The 18,053-nt window shown below is 31.8% G+C and overlaps 1 protein-coding gene across 8 annotated transcripts in view; it reads right to left on the reverse strand.

Annotated features, from left to right (window-relative positions):
- Nucleotides 1-2,595: 2,595 nt before the first annotated feature.
- LOC139516857 (cytosolic phospholipase A2-like) overlaps nt 2,596-18,053 on the reverse strand; it is a 39,304-nt gene continuing 23,846 nt past the window's right edge. For all 8 annotated transcript variants that reach the window (XM_071307210.1, XM_071307212.1, XM_071307209.1 and 5 more), the window contains 15 exons: nt 15,886-15,964; nt 15,215-15,361; nt 14,404-14,522; nt 13,712-13,749; nt 11,089-11,221; nt 10,805-10,941; nt 10,006-10,228; nt 9,218-9,332; nt 7,928-8,065; nt 7,441-7,533; nt 6,664-6,889; nt 5,272-5,402; nt 4,511-4,689; nt 3,963-4,149; nt 2,596-3,564 (listed from right to left, as the gene is read on the reverse strand). In XM_071307210.1, the coding sequence (XP_071163311.1) occupies nt 2,876-3,564; nt 3,963-4,149; nt 4,511-4,689; nt 5,272-5,402; nt 6,664-6,889; nt 7,441-7,533; nt 7,928-8,065; nt 9,218-9,332; nt 10,006-10,228; nt 10,805-10,941; nt 11,089-11,221; nt 13,712-13,749; nt 14,404-14,522; nt 15,215-15,361; nt 15,886-15,964 (2,634 nt within the window). In that variant the 3' untranslated portion in view covers nt 2,596-2,875. The remainder of the gene's footprint in view (nt 3,565-3,962; nt 4,150-4,510; nt 4,690-5,271; nt 5,403-6,663; nt 6,890-7,440; nt 7,534-7,927; nt 8,066-9,217; nt 9,333-10,005; nt 10,229-10,804; nt 10,942-11,088; nt 11,222-13,711; nt 13,750-14,403; nt 14,523-15,214; nt 15,362-15,885; nt 15,965-18,053) is intronic.

Raw genomic sequence — 18,053 nt, forward strand, 5'->3', positions numbered from 1 at the left:
TAATGAGGAAAACGCACCAAATATCAGAGGAGAGTTCCGACACAACAGAAACACAACATTAAAAACCATATTATATGGACAACGAAGGAAAAGACTATCATCGAAAGAACAACGAGGTCGTTGAATACAAACCAATCAAAAAGCACAAATGCAAGACAGAAAAGAAGCATGAATAAAGAAAAAGCAACTTGAATCCTTATAAAAACTAATGGTAAGTTTATGTGCTTTGGAAAGGTACGCGTTTAATGACCCTCTATTTGCATCCTCAAGTAAAGATCAGATAGAATCACCTATGATGATGTAACAAAGGAGGAAATGAGGAATGGATAGTTGCTACGACAAGTAAAACATCCGTGGTCATCAGTGACGAAAACCTTTTGTTGAGCCAAACCATGATGGCGTCCGAATTCTTAAAAATGGATAATTTCATCTCTTCCTGAAGGAATCCTTGGTTTTATGGCTTTCATATAAGCAAACATTCTCCATCAATGAAATCATGCCAGACAACGCAAGCCCTGGAATACAAAATTGCCTATTTGCGTTTTTAATTACAATAATTTATAACCAGTACTGTGGTTCTGCTTAAGTTGAGCAATTATCTCCGGCTTAAGGTATTTAAAAATGACAGAATAAACGAGGCGGCTGATGACTCAGGCTTTCACTAAAGTTAAACTTCATATGTCTTTGATTCAGTCTAATAATGTAAAAACTGTTCCGCCAAGATGTATTTAAAACTTCTTGCATTCATTCCAAAATAGTTATTATTGCATATTTGGACAGCAAATTTATATCATACCCTCAATACTCTAATATGATATGTTATGTTCTGTGTATTGAAGTATACCTTTTATCATTTTTCGTTTTTCGCTAAGGCATTGAGACCCTGACGAGTCTTTAAATACGAAACTAGCGTCTGGCGTAAGCAAATCGTAATCCGTGAATCTATAGCGAGTTAACTCATAAGATCATTTCACCCCGTTTAACATATGTTGATGAAAGATATACACGGATTATTGACAACCCTAAGTAGCAAGCTGCCATTTGTATAATTGAAGACATTACCAAATTTTAAACAATTGGTACCTGAAAATGACCAAACCAAGATGTATTACGGAGTGTGACAGTTAGGCATGAAAAGACCGTTTCCTGGACGACATATAGACAAGACTAATATCGATTGAACAACACAGCCATTGAAAAATAAAATATATAGAAAAAAACAAATTAGTACAAATTTCAGAAAAAAAGAAAGAAAAGAAAAGGCAACACGAATTATTAAGGAACTAGTGGAAAGCTCATGTGTTGTGGAAGGGTAAGTAAACAGTTCATACTTCACTATTGGCAACCTCTAGACAACTAAAAATCGGATAAATAACTTTCGATGATGTCAATTACAAGGAAATAAGTACGATAGTGGCTTCGACAAGTATAACATATACGTGGTCATCTGTGACGCAGATTTTTTAGATAACCAAATCATGATGATTATCGTGAATCTGAATAAAGAATGACTTGAACTCTACCCGCATGATCCCTTGGTGCACTGGCTTCCATGTAAGCAAACTTACTCAAACAATAAAATCATAACAGACAACACAAGCTTTGGAATACCAATTCACCAGTTTGTTTTTTTTCTATAAAAAAAAAGTACGTTTTACCAGTTCCATAGTCCCGCAAAAGTTTTGTTATGATATCCAGCTTAAAGTTTAAAAAAAAGACAGAATGAAAGAGGCGGTGGCAATATAGGCTCTTTTTCTTATGTCTTTGATTCTTCCCAGTAACTTTTTCGCCATGAGGTTGGGACATCAGCAACATGCAAGTCAGTGTTGAGATATAAACCACGACACCTACCAATACGATGTCAAGTGCCCTATCACACCAAGTAATACAACTATCTATTATATAGAGGCGGCGAGTGTAGTTTTTTTTCACTATATATAAACTCCTTATGTCTTTGATTCCGCCCAGTTACTGTCCCACCATGTAGTTCTTGCAAGTCGTTGGAATATGATCTACAACACCTTCTTTACGCAGTCAAGTGCACTTGCACACTAAGTCATACTAGTCTCTGTTGAATAGACAATTTTGAAAATAGACACAACGGCTATTCAGTTCTTACAATATATTTGTAACTTCTTGAATTTTTTCCAAAATTGTTATGATTACATTTATGCACAACAAATTTACATCATACATGTACCTTAAAGAGTTTAATTTTATACGTTTTGTTCTGTGTACTATCTTTTGATCTTTCTTGTTTTGTTTTTACAATGGCTTGGTTTATTCCGCCATTTTCTACATAAGGAAATGCCTGTACCCAATCAGGAACATGTTAGTTGTTTGATGTTTTTAAAAGCTTTTAATTTTTGTCATTTTAAAATAAAATAAGGAACTTTCCGATTAGAATTTTCCTTGGGAGTTTGGTATTTTTATAATTTTTTTGTTTTGTTTCCCAGCACACACTGGGCAATCATGAACAAATTCAAACTTGAAAAATGGACAATATTTGTGAAAAAAAAACCATGAAATTAAATGTATATTGATCTCTTTTTTTATTGTTATTTTTACATGCAATGTAATTGAATAACTACAATATATATTTTTCATTTATTGCAAATAATCAACAATTCGGACAATTCCTATTTGTTAAGAAATTAAATGATAACAAATATGACATCAATGGTAAAGTTCGATGAAGGCGGGATAACTCTTGCATATCTTGTCACAGTAATGTTACAATATATTTTTCATGTAGACTGACAATAACTGATTATTACTCCTTGTGAGCAAACTCTTGAGGATGTGACAAACTGAACTTAAATCCGGATCAATCACATAGCCAATTGGAATGACTTTTCGCCCCTATATCAAACTATCACGAACTTGCCATTGAATAAAACTGGTCATCTTCTTCGTCTGATTGAATAGAATTGCACCTATTCATTGACCAGTGATCATGAGCATCATGAAACGTACCATCTTTTCGTTTTCGTCCGCCAATTGTTCTAAGTTTCACCGAAGCATTACTAGAGTCTAACTCGTCGGATTCATCCTCTTCTCTTGGTGATGATAAACCACCAAGTCCTCCTATGCTCTTGTTTGTCCTCCTTTTTCTTTCCGATACTGCCATTTTTCTTTCAAGACCAGGCTTCTTGCAAATGATCGGAGCATCACTGAGTGTTTTTGATATCTTTCTATGTCCATTTTCATCGTTTTCTTCCTCTTCTTCAATCGTGACACTTGTTCGACTGTCCCGACAGGAAGACAACCTTGATAAATACCTACTCAATTTCGCCTTATTTTTCTTGCTAACTCGTCGCAATCTACTCACTTCATTTAGTTGTATTGGAATCTTTGGGGGAGTTGTTCTCTTTTTTTCAATTGTATTCAGCATTGCTGTCTTAATTGCGTCAATATTGGACAATGTATTGAATTCAGTTAATTTTGACAATTTTTCAAAAGCATCATGTGTATATTTGAAATTAAATGTTGAATATGGTGTTGCAGGGTCGTCAAAAATGTCAAAATCGGCAAATTCTTTTTCCTTCGCTGTTCTTCGGACACCTAAAAAATATCAATTGCATTTCAAAACCTCTCAAATATCAATTCATGTGATCCTTAACTCTAGTCGAATATTTTCATACAAATTACAAATTTGAAAAGCATCCTACAGAAACTAATGAATAGTATTCGTTTACTTATTAAATGAATTATCAAGATTTCGTCATTATAGCACGTTCAACTGACAAAAAGCATACATATCATTTAGTATACAACATTATTTATTCAATTAATTTTAATACACATGTTTATCTATTTCAAATGTTCCTTGTCTTTTATTTGTTTTGATATATAGTAATTTGTATTCTTATTTTGATGTATTTTAATACGACATTTAAACAGCATAAAATTAAGTATATCAGAATAAGACAAATAAATATGAATAAAAATAGTTATCTTACCAGGTTTTGTGAATTCTCTGAAGTCAATATTCACCAGGACAAAATGTAATACTACTGGACAATGAGGGTCAGTTGGATGCTTGAATATGTACAACTCTTTCATTCCTTCTCTATCAAACACGGTGACATCAATTGGCGGGAAAGGTAATTTATTAAGTCTTGCCCATTTTTCTGCCAGCAGAATTTCCTTTAAATAATATAAAAGCAATTAGTATTTGACTCTGTATTTCAAGAAAAATACTATTGAATGACAATATACAACAAATGTTTTAGGTTATTTTGCTGTTCATTTTATAAATCTTATGTTTTATAATTTAATCTTCACTGATAAATAAAAGAACAACAAAAACATATGCCAGTTTCAGCGGTTTATTTCATATTTGTATTTCGAATGCATGTGCAAATTTTGGCTGTCAGGCCCCATTTCAGGGTATATTCATATCACATGTGTTTGTAATATTATTATGTTGCCCTTGTAATTGAAAAACAAACCGTTTATATTCAAGATAACCTCCCTTGCATTATAAAAATAATATACAAACATGTACCTTAAATGGTGGTGACTGATCTCCAGGCCTGGCACTAAAATCAAAGGATAGAATGATATCTACAGCTCTCTGTGGTCTCAGGACAAGAGGGAAGGGTGAGTTAAACGTTAACCCTGCATCAACCATATACAAATGTTTAACATTGGTTGGATGCAGTTCATGGATTCCATCAAAATCATCTGTAATGATAATAAAATACGTAAATGAATAAATCAATTGCTTAAGATATTCTGTCATAAATAGAATAACCTCATATTTTTAAAATATTAAAAATGAAAGCAAGAAGTAAGGAAAAGAAATAAAAAAATTTCAGTTAAATTTACATAATAATTAAAGAAGTTTTGCTATAATAAAATTAATAGTTGTCTGTTTCATAGTATCAATAGTTATCAATGGTACCAGGATTATAATTTAGTAGGCCAGACGCGCGTTTCGTCTACATAAGACTCATCAGTGACGCTCATATCAAAATAATTATAAAGCCAAACAAGTACAAAGTTGAAGAGCATTGAGGATCCAAAATTCCAAAAAGTTGTGCCAAATACGGTTAAGGTAATCTATGTCTGGGATAAGAAAATCCTTAGTTTTTCGAAAATTCAAAGGTTTGTAAACAGGAAATTTATAAAATGACCACATTATTGATATTCATGTCAACACTGAAGTGTTGACTACTGGGCTGGTGATACCCTCGGGGACGAAACGTATCAACACTTTTGATGTTAGTTTTATGAATTTAACGTTATAATAAACTAAAAGATTACCAGTATCTTTGTTTGCAGTATCTGGAGTAAAAGGAGACAGTGGGAAGGTTTTGGTAAGTGACAATCCTCTCATGAAATTATGTACTACACCAGCTCGCCCTGCTCTGGTGTTCAACACTTCAAAACGTTTGCTGAAATAAAACGTGACAGTTTAATCTACTGAATTAGAACCGATTTCAAAGAAAGAACAAATCAAACTAGATATAAGTAAAATAAATGCATGTAGTTTCAATCAACCATGCAGTCGTTGCATGAAGTAGGATTTTTCATATTTAAGTATACTTTTATGAAATTATGTAACACAACAGCTCGGCCTGCTCTGGTGTTCAACACTTCAAAACGTTTGCTGAAATAAAACGTGACAGTTTAATCTACTGAATGAGAACCGATTTCAAAGAAAGAACAAATCAAACTAGATATAAGTAAAATAAATGCATGTAGTTTCCATCAACCTTGCAGTCGTTGCATGAAGTAGGATTTCTTATATCTAATTATACTTTTATGTGTTTCTGAAAATGTTTTGTCTATGCTCATGAGAACTATACAATTGATCAATGGTATTTTAGACCATAACCTATTTGATGAAAGAAGTGCTAAACATTATATCCTTTCTTAAGAGATTATCTTTACTTATTCAACACATGTTTTTTTTTGACTTAATTCTTCATTGGTCAAATTAAATTATGTATCAAATGTTCTTGCTTTCCTTTGAATTATTGTGACATCACGAGAAAGGGCGACCATGCCTGGTGACGATTCGGAGATAGAACATAGATTTTTGTAGATCATTTGAAAAGAAGGTTTTTGCACCACTATCTTTATTTTTGATTAACTGTTATGTTTTCTAATCAAATAACGTTAAAACAAGGATTGACCTTCTCTGAATTTACAGGGAAGGAAATAGATCCATGAAAATAAAAAAAGTTTAAGTATAAAATGATGTGCCAAAGTGCATATATGAATTGTAAGACACAAATCTTGTAGGAACAATAAGTCAAAAATATACACAAGGTTACTCAATGGTATATTAATTTTCAAATTATAAAATAAATGAGCGGTCATATGCGCATTTAAAATCCCACTCAGTCACTACAAGTACCAACACCACTGTTAGATGTTATTTTAACATTATTCTACTGATAAAATCTTGAAAAATAAAATAAATTGACAGGAAAAGGATTAAATCAATATCTACTTGAAACTTGTTATGTATTAATAATTTTTTCATGTAAAAAAATCTGTTTTGTAAATTGTTACTGGAAAACATTTTATTTCGTTCGAAAACTTGGACAATCTTTTTAATCTTTGCGCATTTTAAATCCCACACTTCGTTCAGTTTCTTCCTGAATGGGATTTTCTATTAAAATAAAGTTTATCATTTATAAAACTTACTTTTCCAAAATATTGCTGAGAAAATTATTCCAATAACCCTTTTGTTTAGTTCTTCGTTTTGTGGTTTGTCGTTTTGGTGCTTGGCCATTCTCTTTAGCTCCATTAGTTTGTGGTACGTCAAATGTAAACTGACGAGAACTCCGTGGTTTTTCTTCTACTTCTGTTTCATCGCTTTCATCACTACTGTCACTACTTTCATCCTCCCTGCTTTGCTCGATCTGTTTAACTATAAAAACAGATGAGAAAGGTTTAAATGTTTTTCAAATGATTGGTTTCTAGTATACACAATTTTATAATTAGAATCATTTTCCAAACAAGAAAAAAGGATACCAATGGGATAATCAAATTATTTGAAAAGAAGAACAGAAGACATAACGATATTGAATGATCGTTATTGTTGACACCACTTTCGTTTTTTTTTTCTATATATTATGTCCGCTTTTGATTGGTTAAGATTTCGAAAACACAAAAACAAACAATAGTCAACAAAACACATCACACAAAGCTAACAGTTGTGCAATTCGAACCCAATTAAAAATGGGAATGGGAGACTCCTGTGGCTTCAGAAGAATAAATGGGTCCGCATCCAATTTCAATTTTTCGTATTCTTATTTTCACTGCCGATACTAATAGTTTACATTCATTCCTCATGGAATAATATAAAATTCTATTCTTTTCTAACCTTTTTCATAGATTTTTTAAAATGAAATAGCAAACTATAAAAAGTACTTAATAATAAGAAAACCTTATTAAAGTAATAATGCAAGCATTACTTACCCATTTCTTGTCTGATCATTTCCACTGGATCAAGCTTTTTATTGTCATCCAATAAACGTTTGAATAAAATGCAGAAGGCACTGCCCCAAATGCCTGAAAGGACAATCATATATATATAGAAATCATTTATCAGAGTAACAACACAAACACACTTGGATAAAAATGATTCTTTAATTTCTGATCTAGCCTTACTTGAGCTGACCATTCTCTGAGTTATAAAATCCATTTTCGATCATTTGAAAGTTTCAGTAAAAGTTTCTATATGTTTTCATAAAAATTATCAATCCTAGTTGAAAAAGCAATAAGTTCCTTTTCAACCAGGATAACCCTACCTTACTTTGATTTAGAAATTATGGAACATTAACAGAAGCATTATTAACCCTGTCTTGTGATCCCAAAACATCACATACATATTATATATAAATATCTGATATCCGTTATATATTGTGTATCATACTAAATCCATCATCTATTTAAAATGTAATACCTTGTAAAAAATGCAGTGGTTGTTCTTCGTATTCAGTACATAACTTTCCCATGAAAAATTTACTTCCGAACAATTCTGTTTTCATAAATGTGCCATATTTTGGCATTCCAATTTCAAATGGATTAAATTCGACCCATTCTGAAATGATAATAAGAACAAACATACAAAGAGTTTATATAAGTTACAAATGTTTAGATATAAAGGAGGAAAATTAAAAAAATTATATGTCGAATGTCAGTAAATATGGAAGATCTGTCGACGTTTCTTGTGTCGAGAGTGGTGTCTAATTCAACATATTTTCTAGACTTATCTCTGTAAATGAATACAATTTCCTAGATATCAGTTAATAACAATTTTAAAATCGTAAAAGGGTAAGTCCGGTAAGGGCCGATTTTGGCCTCAAATTTCAAGTTCATTTGAGGAAAGATTTTACACACTTTTGAAAAACTTAAGTGTCTATTTTAGTTGAATCAATAAATATATGTAAAAGATTTTAACTGATTTACTCATTAAAAACGCCCCGATTCTAGCTTAAATATGAAAAATCTGTCAAATATGCCAAAAATTGCACTTTTCAGATGGTTTTTGTCAAAAATGAAAGTGGCCGCATCCGTGTTCATCCTCAACCTTTATAAATCTTATGTATTATCTTAAAAGACAACTTACGTTTCAATATTAAGAATGAACACGAATGCGGCCACTTTCATTTAAGACGGAATCCGTCTAAAATATAACTAAAATGCTAAAATTGTGAAGATGTCATTAAGCATGACTTAATGATGCTAGTACCCGATATATGTGCATTGTATTGTCAAACACAGCCCATATTTATTTAGCAGAAGCATTCTACTGTCCAATAAATACCTAAAAGTATACATTTTAACAATTTTGTAAAACTGCTATATTTTGGGGCCAAAAGGGGGGGGGGGAGGGGGGGGGGGTCTTACTGAACCTACTACTTCATGATTATGAGTTGAAAAATAAAAAAAATCCGATATCAAAATAGGTCGCGTTACGATTTGAAATACCCCTAATTTGACTGTTTTTTGTTGGTGTTCCATTCCAGCGTCAAAAACATTAAGCTCAACGACAACGGATTTTTTATTTTAAAGTAAAACCGTCTCCTAATCTATGTTATAACAGACGATAATCATGTGTTGCACACAAATCGTGGGTTACACTCATGAAATTTGTCAATGTTTAAGCCTTGTAGTACTTCAATCCGAAGAGCAAGCTATCCAATTAAAATTTAAACTTGATTTAAAAGTACTAGTAGCTTTAAATTCTTACCGTGAAAACTTCTAGCAGATCTATCTGCTTTTACATTAACACATGTCATTAAAGGCATTGGTGCTGCTCCGCCTGCTATTTTGTCTTGCAAGTCTGTAAGTTTTGTATGCAACCTCTACAACAGAAGGAACAGATTTAAAAAAAAATAATTGTAGTTATTTACGGAAGTCTGTGCCAAAAAATATACATTTTAATAAATGGTTAACCGAGGAAAAATGACTTGCTCAACAACTGACACAATTTTGCTTGTAAGATGCTAAAACAGTTATTTTTCTTAAAACCTATACGTATTTAGGATGTCAACGTTCACCTGGATGAATAACCCAAGTTAACCATGTTATCTATTCAAGGTTATTGTTTTTTTTAAATTTTTTAATATCTCACAGCAGTATACCATTGTAACCTTTATTTTTGAACCCTTTGTCATTTGTTGATATGGTTGATATGTGTTTCTCGTTTTTCGTTTTTTTATATAGATTAGACCGTTGGTTTTCCCGTTTTAAATGGGTTTACACTAGTAATTTTTGGGCCATTTATAGCTTTCTGTTCGGCCAAGGCTCCGTGTTAAAACCGTACTTTTACCTTTAATGGTTTACTTTTACAAATTGGATGAAGGGTTGTTTCGTTGGCACTTATACCACAATTAATTTCTTATATCTATCTATAAAAGTATGTATGATTTTGTTATGTCAAAAAGCGTTATTTAATTTCTCTTTTTATCGACTTTACATAAATTATAAATAGACAAGGGATAAATTAAGCAACGAAGTTAAACATTGTACACTTACATCTTTTACCAATGTTTCTCCAACTAAGTGTCCAAATATATCCGTGAAGCTAACTGGTTGCCCATTTTGACGTTTAACAAGTATCCGATCAATGTAACGTTTTATACTCAATGGCGTAAGTAACCATAGAAGACTAGAATCTATATTGTTTTTCAGTTCTTCTTGCATAGCACCAGGGTTCATTGTTGGCCAGTCTTGGTGTGAATATAAGGTAGAGATGTACCTAAAAATCATGCAAATACATTGTCATTGTCTAATTTCAATCAGTTTATTTTGTTATGTATATGGAAATAAATTTCAAACAATAAAAAGCATATTATTAATTATCTGCTTCGTAGAAAAAAAACCATACATGTACTTCTGTCACGTACGTCAGTCAAACCAATTAAGCTTTTATGTAACAGTATACTTCTGTTTGTGTCTAAACTCTTTAATGTCTTTTTATGACTTATCATCAGAAAAGGTCACTTTACCTATTTCAGGTAAACACACAAAGAATTGCCCTTAAGGTCAATAGCCTAATATTTGTAGGTAGAATATATTTATAGACACTGTCTACATTTTTATAACTTTATGTTTATCTATAATTATGATCTATGTAAACATTTCTCTTCTAGCTACTTTAGTTTATCGGTAATTCGTATATTTCCCTTTGATCTTATACTGCCTAATATTTTCGAGTATCAACGTACTGGCTGTATCACTGAAAGTATTAGGCAATACATTGTGTGACGTCATAATTACCGATAAACAGAATAATAGGTACATGTAGTTTCGTTTTTGATATTTATGAACTCACCAAGAAGAACCTGACAGTCCACCTAAAAATGTAACACAGTCCAATATTTTAGAATCTGCTAGGGCTTTGAGGACACCACTCATACCAACCATAGCCCTAAAACCACCACCTGAACCAATAACAGCGATTCTCGGAGTCTGTAAGAACAATTATACGAGATTATTAAAGCTCATAAATTTTAAATTTCTTATATTTATATCTTTTTTAACAAAAACTAAGCGAATTGATGTTGAATAATAGCAGACGCAATGACTGGCGAAAACAGTATATGTTAGACAAATTACCTCCTCTCTTGTTTCTGGTGCTTTATCTCCAAGCAAATCCTTCATTGTTTTCATTACTTTCTCGGTTCTGTGTTCTATGAATTCTTTTTCTTCGTCACATAAACATAAACTGTATCGCAGAGTTGGATTCTCACTAAAAATTTAAAGAGTACCGGGTTAGTACGATGAAACAGATATTTATTTATCCTCCAGTCTTATAATATGTTTACAAGCTTATTTTCCTTGATAATTTGACATTTGGTACCTTTGTTACATTAGTTCTCGGCAAATAAAAGAGATTTTTACTTAAATTTTCTCTTACAATACAATTGTCTTTTTTTATAGAGTTTTATTTCCATGTTTTGTTCATAATCAATTAGATGCAAATTCAGTGAAAGATACATTTTTGATGAAACATTCAACAATTCATTTAGAATTTCCTATTTGGTTTTTTTTTCCTTCTGGATTCTTCTGTGATGATACAGTTTAAACGACAATGTCATGCATATTTTTTTAACTTCTGAAGTACAGTAATGCGACAGTTAAGAAAGTATAATGTGCTTTTTGTTGGACAAGAATCTATCATGGTTGAAATAAGCTTTTAAATAGTGGAGTGACAAATCAAGAAAAGTTCTTATTTTACGACTTTAGTGGACCGCATAACTGCAGGCTGAAATATTTTTTCTGCAAAGCCAAAACCTATTCGTCATGCAACCATAGAAGACTTTTGTTTCTATAATATAGTCCTCAAACTTTTGATTCGTAATTTTAGGATCAGCTAAAATTCTTAGTGCGTATTGTAAAACTATATTTCCATCTGTGGATCCTTATTCGTTTTCATTCAGTTTAAAGAATAAGGATTATATATTCAATTTAATCAAGTAAAATACTTTCCTCTCCAACTGCAAAAAGGAACCCCTTATAATGTTGTGAATTCAAGAAAAGAAGATATGTACCACCATAAAGTTCGCTTGATGATGTTGCTTTATAAAGATATAATTATCACAAATCTTTTGAAACTGAGCTGAGTTTACACAACCTGATATTTAGTCTGACCCAATCTACGCCTTTCAGCTGGATTGCTAGTATTTCATATAAGCACAAATCGTACAAACGCAACAGAAATTTCATCATACCAAAACTGACCAAAACAAGACTTCACATAACATTTATTTAGGACAGAAACGAGATTTAAAAATTAAAATCAATATTTTGTTTTCAGAAGTTCTTTTTCCACAGTCCTTGCTAATTTATTTCACTTTAAAAGCATTCCAAAAAAAATAATTAAACGACGAGTTGGATGTTTTAGGACAAGGCTTCTAATTGCTTGATTACATCCATGGTGACTTGCTTGTACACAAAATGTCTTTGTAATGTATTTTCTAAAGGAAAACATTCCCGATTCCTACTCCACGAGTCGTAAACAACTTATGATTTGGCAAAACTTCAGTATATTTAAAAAATTATGGAAACTAAATCGATATTCATAAACAGAAAGGGCAGGGAAGGTTAAATAAAGAGTTCAGTAGTTAAATCTCCATATCTGAAGCCGTTCAAGCAGGTAGCCATTTAAAATAAGAAATTAACTTTAAATGAAGGCAATACATTACACGCAGCCGCTTCAATAGTTCCTAGTTAAATGCAATCCTCAGATATATCAAATGGGACTTACCCAACATCATTTTCAATACTTTTTGCAGATCTTAAACAACACTTTCCTCGCTTTTTTGCATAATTTTTGCTGTAGATATATATATTGACGCTTAAGCTTAAGGTGGCGAGGGTAATGATTCTGAACTTCCTGCCAGCAAGATGTGAAAGGCGATGGCAGAATGTATACAGTAACATTAAGCAAACATTTTTTGACCCCATTTCATTATGACTTGGTATTACAACTACACCGTGAGTTTGAATAAGAAAAAAATATTGAAAATCTAAATTCAGATGGATTTTGTGCATTGTACTTGAAAGTACGAAGATATCACACTATAATTTATAAAAATTGAAAAATTGAAAACAAGGCAGAATCCAAGAAATGTCATATTTATCAAATAAGATTGCTGCGTTTGAAGAATGTGGTCAGGATACAGGAGGAAGCTTATGATATTGAGACCAATGCTGGGACAATTTATGGTGAAACTACCTTTCAAAAATGACTTCATTGCTGTGGTTGTCTTTTAGTATAAGTTCCTTAAAACTTCTTCGAATTATTTCAAGACAGAACTTAGATCAAACCTCTTATTTGTACTTTCAAGGATAAAATGTTTGAATACAAGTTGTTTTTTATAAGTTTAAATTTTTAAATATTTCTCTAAATATAACAGTATGATTTGTCCGGCAGGTAGGGTGGTTCATTAAAGTTCGTTAATATATTCGTTGACTTGGTCACTCCACTTTTATACTACAATTGATTAAATTTAAGCAGATTACACGTTTATAATGCGATCAAGTCGACAAGAAATAACAATGATATGTAGAAGTGCGTTGTCTTGTTTTCAAGGAGAGTTAGTATGGTTTACATTTGGTTATATTGCATACTAAACATTTGTTTAACGTCTGCATATAAAATATTTCATGCATATCTAGTTCGATGTTATTTGCATCCAACTTGCAAAAACATATACGCATATATGTAAATACTTACTCGAAGTGTGTTTCAAACTCAAATTCTACTTCAGATTTCTGAAATAATAAAAAAAGAGGGTATTTAATGTTGTTACTGTTATCGATTTCGGTTAATTTCCTTGATTTGAAACTTTAGATTAGTATTGTATTATCTGGTTCTTCACGTACATTGTTATCTTTTATCTGCATATCAGAAAATGAAAAAAACAAATAGTTCCTTTTCTATAGACATCCTTGTCCAAGAATATCAGCTGATATGCAATTTTCATATATCCGTGGATCTCATATGAAATAACTTCCCTGTTCTAGATTTACAGTTCCGGAAATTTTCAAAATTATTGTTAATTTATACTACATGTATAAAGGAAAGCAATGAAGTTATTTTCAGCGTTTTAAATTGGAATTGAAGAATTCACTAAAGACAGTCATGTAAAATGAAATTGATTCAACATTTATTTTCGATGGTACCATTTTTGTGGATTAAAGAAAACTTTCATGATTGTGGACATTTAATTTCGTGGTTTTGATGACGTATGCATACAAGCCTATGGGAATTTGTCATTCGTTGAACATCTAATGTCGTGGTTTACCTGTACCCACGAATTCAACGAAAATTTTATCCAACGAATATTAATGAATCCACAGTATCCGGATCATACGATTAACTTTTACAGAATACGGAATTTAATTTATTCATATATATTTTTTTACCTCATTAAATGAAAATATTTTGTTGACTCTGGTTTTTAATGGAAGTTCCTTGAGATCAAAGTATACTTCTCCAATCACTTGGTCAAGATTGCCGTAATTAGCCTCCATTAATATCATTTCTGAAAAAGGAAGATTTCAATTTCAATAAAACATAAACTATGAGTGTATTTTTTGTTATTAACGAGGTTATATAAACGAGTGTCATACTGTTATGAAGATTTCATTTAATTAAAATAGAAACCATATTAGCGATGTCAATGTTACCGCACCAGATACGCATTTCGACAATAATATAATCTAATCAGGGAGGCTCGAAGCCGAAACATATGAAAGTTCAAAACCCAAGACAAACATTGAAGAGCTGATAAAATCGAAAAGGACCAAAAAGTAAAACTAAATCAGAACAAATGTTTATAATCAGCTGCTCTCAGAGGCGGATTTAGGGGGGGGGGGGAGTGATTATATAGGGAATCATTGAAGCATGACCGGAGCTGGTCCCCTCTTAGGCAATTAGTGGGCCCCACTTGTGAGAATTTCTGGATCCGACACTGCCTCTTTTGACTACTAAATCACGTCTGCCATTTCTTAAAAAAAAGTTTCTGACTCTGCTCTCTATCAACATTTAGACTCGAAAAAAATACTTATGTCCGAATCTAGAGGAAAAGTAACAGTTACGATATTGGTGTCAAACAAACACCCGTTGTCTTAGAACCGTATCGACAGCTACGATATTTTGTTTCATAAGCATCTATATTTGTTATATTTAACATTTCATATTATAGATGAAAATCATTATAGACTTAAAACTTACGTAGTTTATTAGTTTCTCTATCATCAATGAGAAATGTGAATTCTTCGTTCCATACCGGATTGACCTCATTATCCTTTGTTTCAGTCCGACGACGACCCTCTGGTGAGGTCTTCACATTAAGTATAATATAAGGGTCGGGTGTATCAACTGTATTTACAAAAATAACATCAATTAAAATTCTGCAACAAACACGCTATTCTTAAGAAAAGTTGATAAGGTCAAATGCAAAAGGAAACAAGTAGAAGAGTAACAAATACATGTACCAAAGCTAAAGTAATGAAGGTAAAATATCTCAGGTTGACTTTAGTTTAATGTGAAAACACTGATATTTTTCTTGCATTCTCGCCTTCATATTCGAAGATGTTAGGGGCAAATAGTTAAAATTAGAAACCTTATCAGAATGGTTACAGTACAAGTATTAAATTGAAAGCAATAAAACAATCATCAGTCAAATTGTAAGAGCAATATTAAACTTGTGTTAATCCGTTTATAATGCATGTATACCTTTACATATCATATAAATCGTCTCATTTTCATGTATTTTGAATAAATTATAATGGAAGTGTTACCTGAGAGTGTGGCCTATAATTTTAATAAAGTTGATCGAGCTGCTTGGCTGACATTACAAGTATTTGACTTTGCTTTAATCGGATAAAAAAATAAATGTTTACCGTAATCATACCATCCATGTGTTATATTTTTGCCTCTGACGACTTTGACGGTGAGAATTAAACATGGTCGATGTTCTACCTAAAACAAAATGGTGAAAAATGTTAAAAAGTTTCAACATAGTAATATCATATTTAATGACATGCAAAAGATGAATTGTAGTCCTAAAAGTGAAAACCTGCAAACACGCTTGTCACTTTACAAAATATGATCGAATATCCTATATGGTTCATGGTTTCAAGGACTAACGAAAACTTCTATGATCGAAAGCCTGAAAAGTATCATATATTGTACTTTGTGAAATAGGTCAAAAGTTCCCATATCTTTTTGATTGGCATATATATATATATATATATAAACGTTTTTATATATTTAGGATTATTCAACTAGATTGGTGAATGGGGACTTTTGAAAGAGAAAAAGATCCTCTGAAATTCGTTAGGTAGCATCAGTGCATTTTGTTTTACTGAATTTCATCCTTATTTACATGTAATTTATCTATATAGAATTCAAAGGTGACAAATGTAATGCATAAAAGATTGGTTTACTGAATGATAATTCATTCATTTACGCTGCATGGGTTTACAATCAAACTGTTGTTTCATGCTTGTAGTAATAAACACTATACATGATAAGTTATAATATATTTCGATTACTTCTATGCAATCTCTGGAATGGAACAGTTCACAACAATATGTGAATAAATATAACCCAACAAACACTGAAACAGCAGAGGTATTGACTAGGCTGATATTAAATAGAGGCTAAAACCAAAACAAAGAGGATAAGACATGACCAGTGACAGACAAACAAAAATCCTTGGACACAAAGAACCTCACCTAAAACTAGTGTTTTCATGAAAGATAAGCAATTCCTGTTTTAAATTGCACAACTGCGTATATTTCTGAATATAAACACAAACCTATTGCTTAAGTGCTGGTATTTAATGTCAAGTGGTAAATACTTCATGCACATTTAAGATATCATAGGCCAATGCAATTGCTCAATATGTCGATGTAAACCTTCTTAAAAAGAGATATTATTCGTCGAATTTATTGATACAGAACACAAAAAGTATAGCAAGTTTCAAATTCTTCGAATATTTTGTCCGCTACACCCGTCCTTTTAATTGTACGTTGTGGATCAGGATGTTCTTCTCTGATATTCTTTACATTGATTCTTTTATATCAAACCAAACTAGCTTGAACAAATTGGGTTTAATCTTCCTGATTATTTAAAAAATGTATACTGAAAGAAGTAGATAATTTACAAGAGGTTTAAAAATACTCTGTATACTTGTGTAAACACTAGAGATCATAAAAATCGATGTACTAGATTTATTCTGCACTTCATATTATTTTAGTTCATCTATAAAAATATTATTTCCGTCATATTTTGAAATGATTTTAAAACTTGAAAGACAACTTGTGTCGCACACAACTTCGTATATGATATATACACATCTTATTCGTTTATAATAAGTTGTTCAAGTGGTTTATTTTGTAAGACATCCTGCGTGTACTCCATAAGAAAAAACGTCATCAACATAGAAATTAACCCTAGTTGTTTGGGCTGGTAAAAAGAATCTCATGTTGATACAAATTATAGCAAATGTATGGGTTTTCCTAACCAGGGAGGACCGGACTTTTTAATTACATTACATGGAATGACTGTATACAATCCTTTTTAACTGTAGTATATAGCCATTTATCCTTGTGTGATGGAACACTTTCAAACTTATCAACTATGTCACCGCCTTGAAGGGGTTCATTGTTTTTAAGAGTGCAAAACCCAACAGATCTGTCATCACCTAGACGAGGGGGGAAAAAGGGGGTCTGTTAACATGGTAACAACACCTTGATTTTGGCAAAATAACAGTTAACAACAAATGCAAAAATGCTGATAACAGTTAACAAAGTTGGTTGAAAACAGTTGATAGCTTAAATTTATCTCAGATAAAAGTTAACAACACCTTGACAAGGGCCAAAACAGGTTAACATATCAAAAGGTATTGCCTCCCTCCCTTAGACTTTGTAATTTTCTTTAACATGATTATGGTAGTTCAACAAATCTTAATCGGGAACAGTCAATATATTCTTAAATTTACAAATTTAACTGTTCCTTTCTCCTTTAAAAAAGAACACAGAAATATCAATTAGTTTTACGAACA

The sequence above is a fragment of the Mytilus edulis genome, chromosome 3 (genome assembly GCF_963676685.1).
Source record: "Mytilus edulis chromosome 3, xbMytEdul2.2, whole genome shotgun sequence".
NCBI lineage: Eukaryota > Metazoa > Mollusca > Bivalvia > Mytilida > Mytilidae > Mytilus > Mytilus edulis.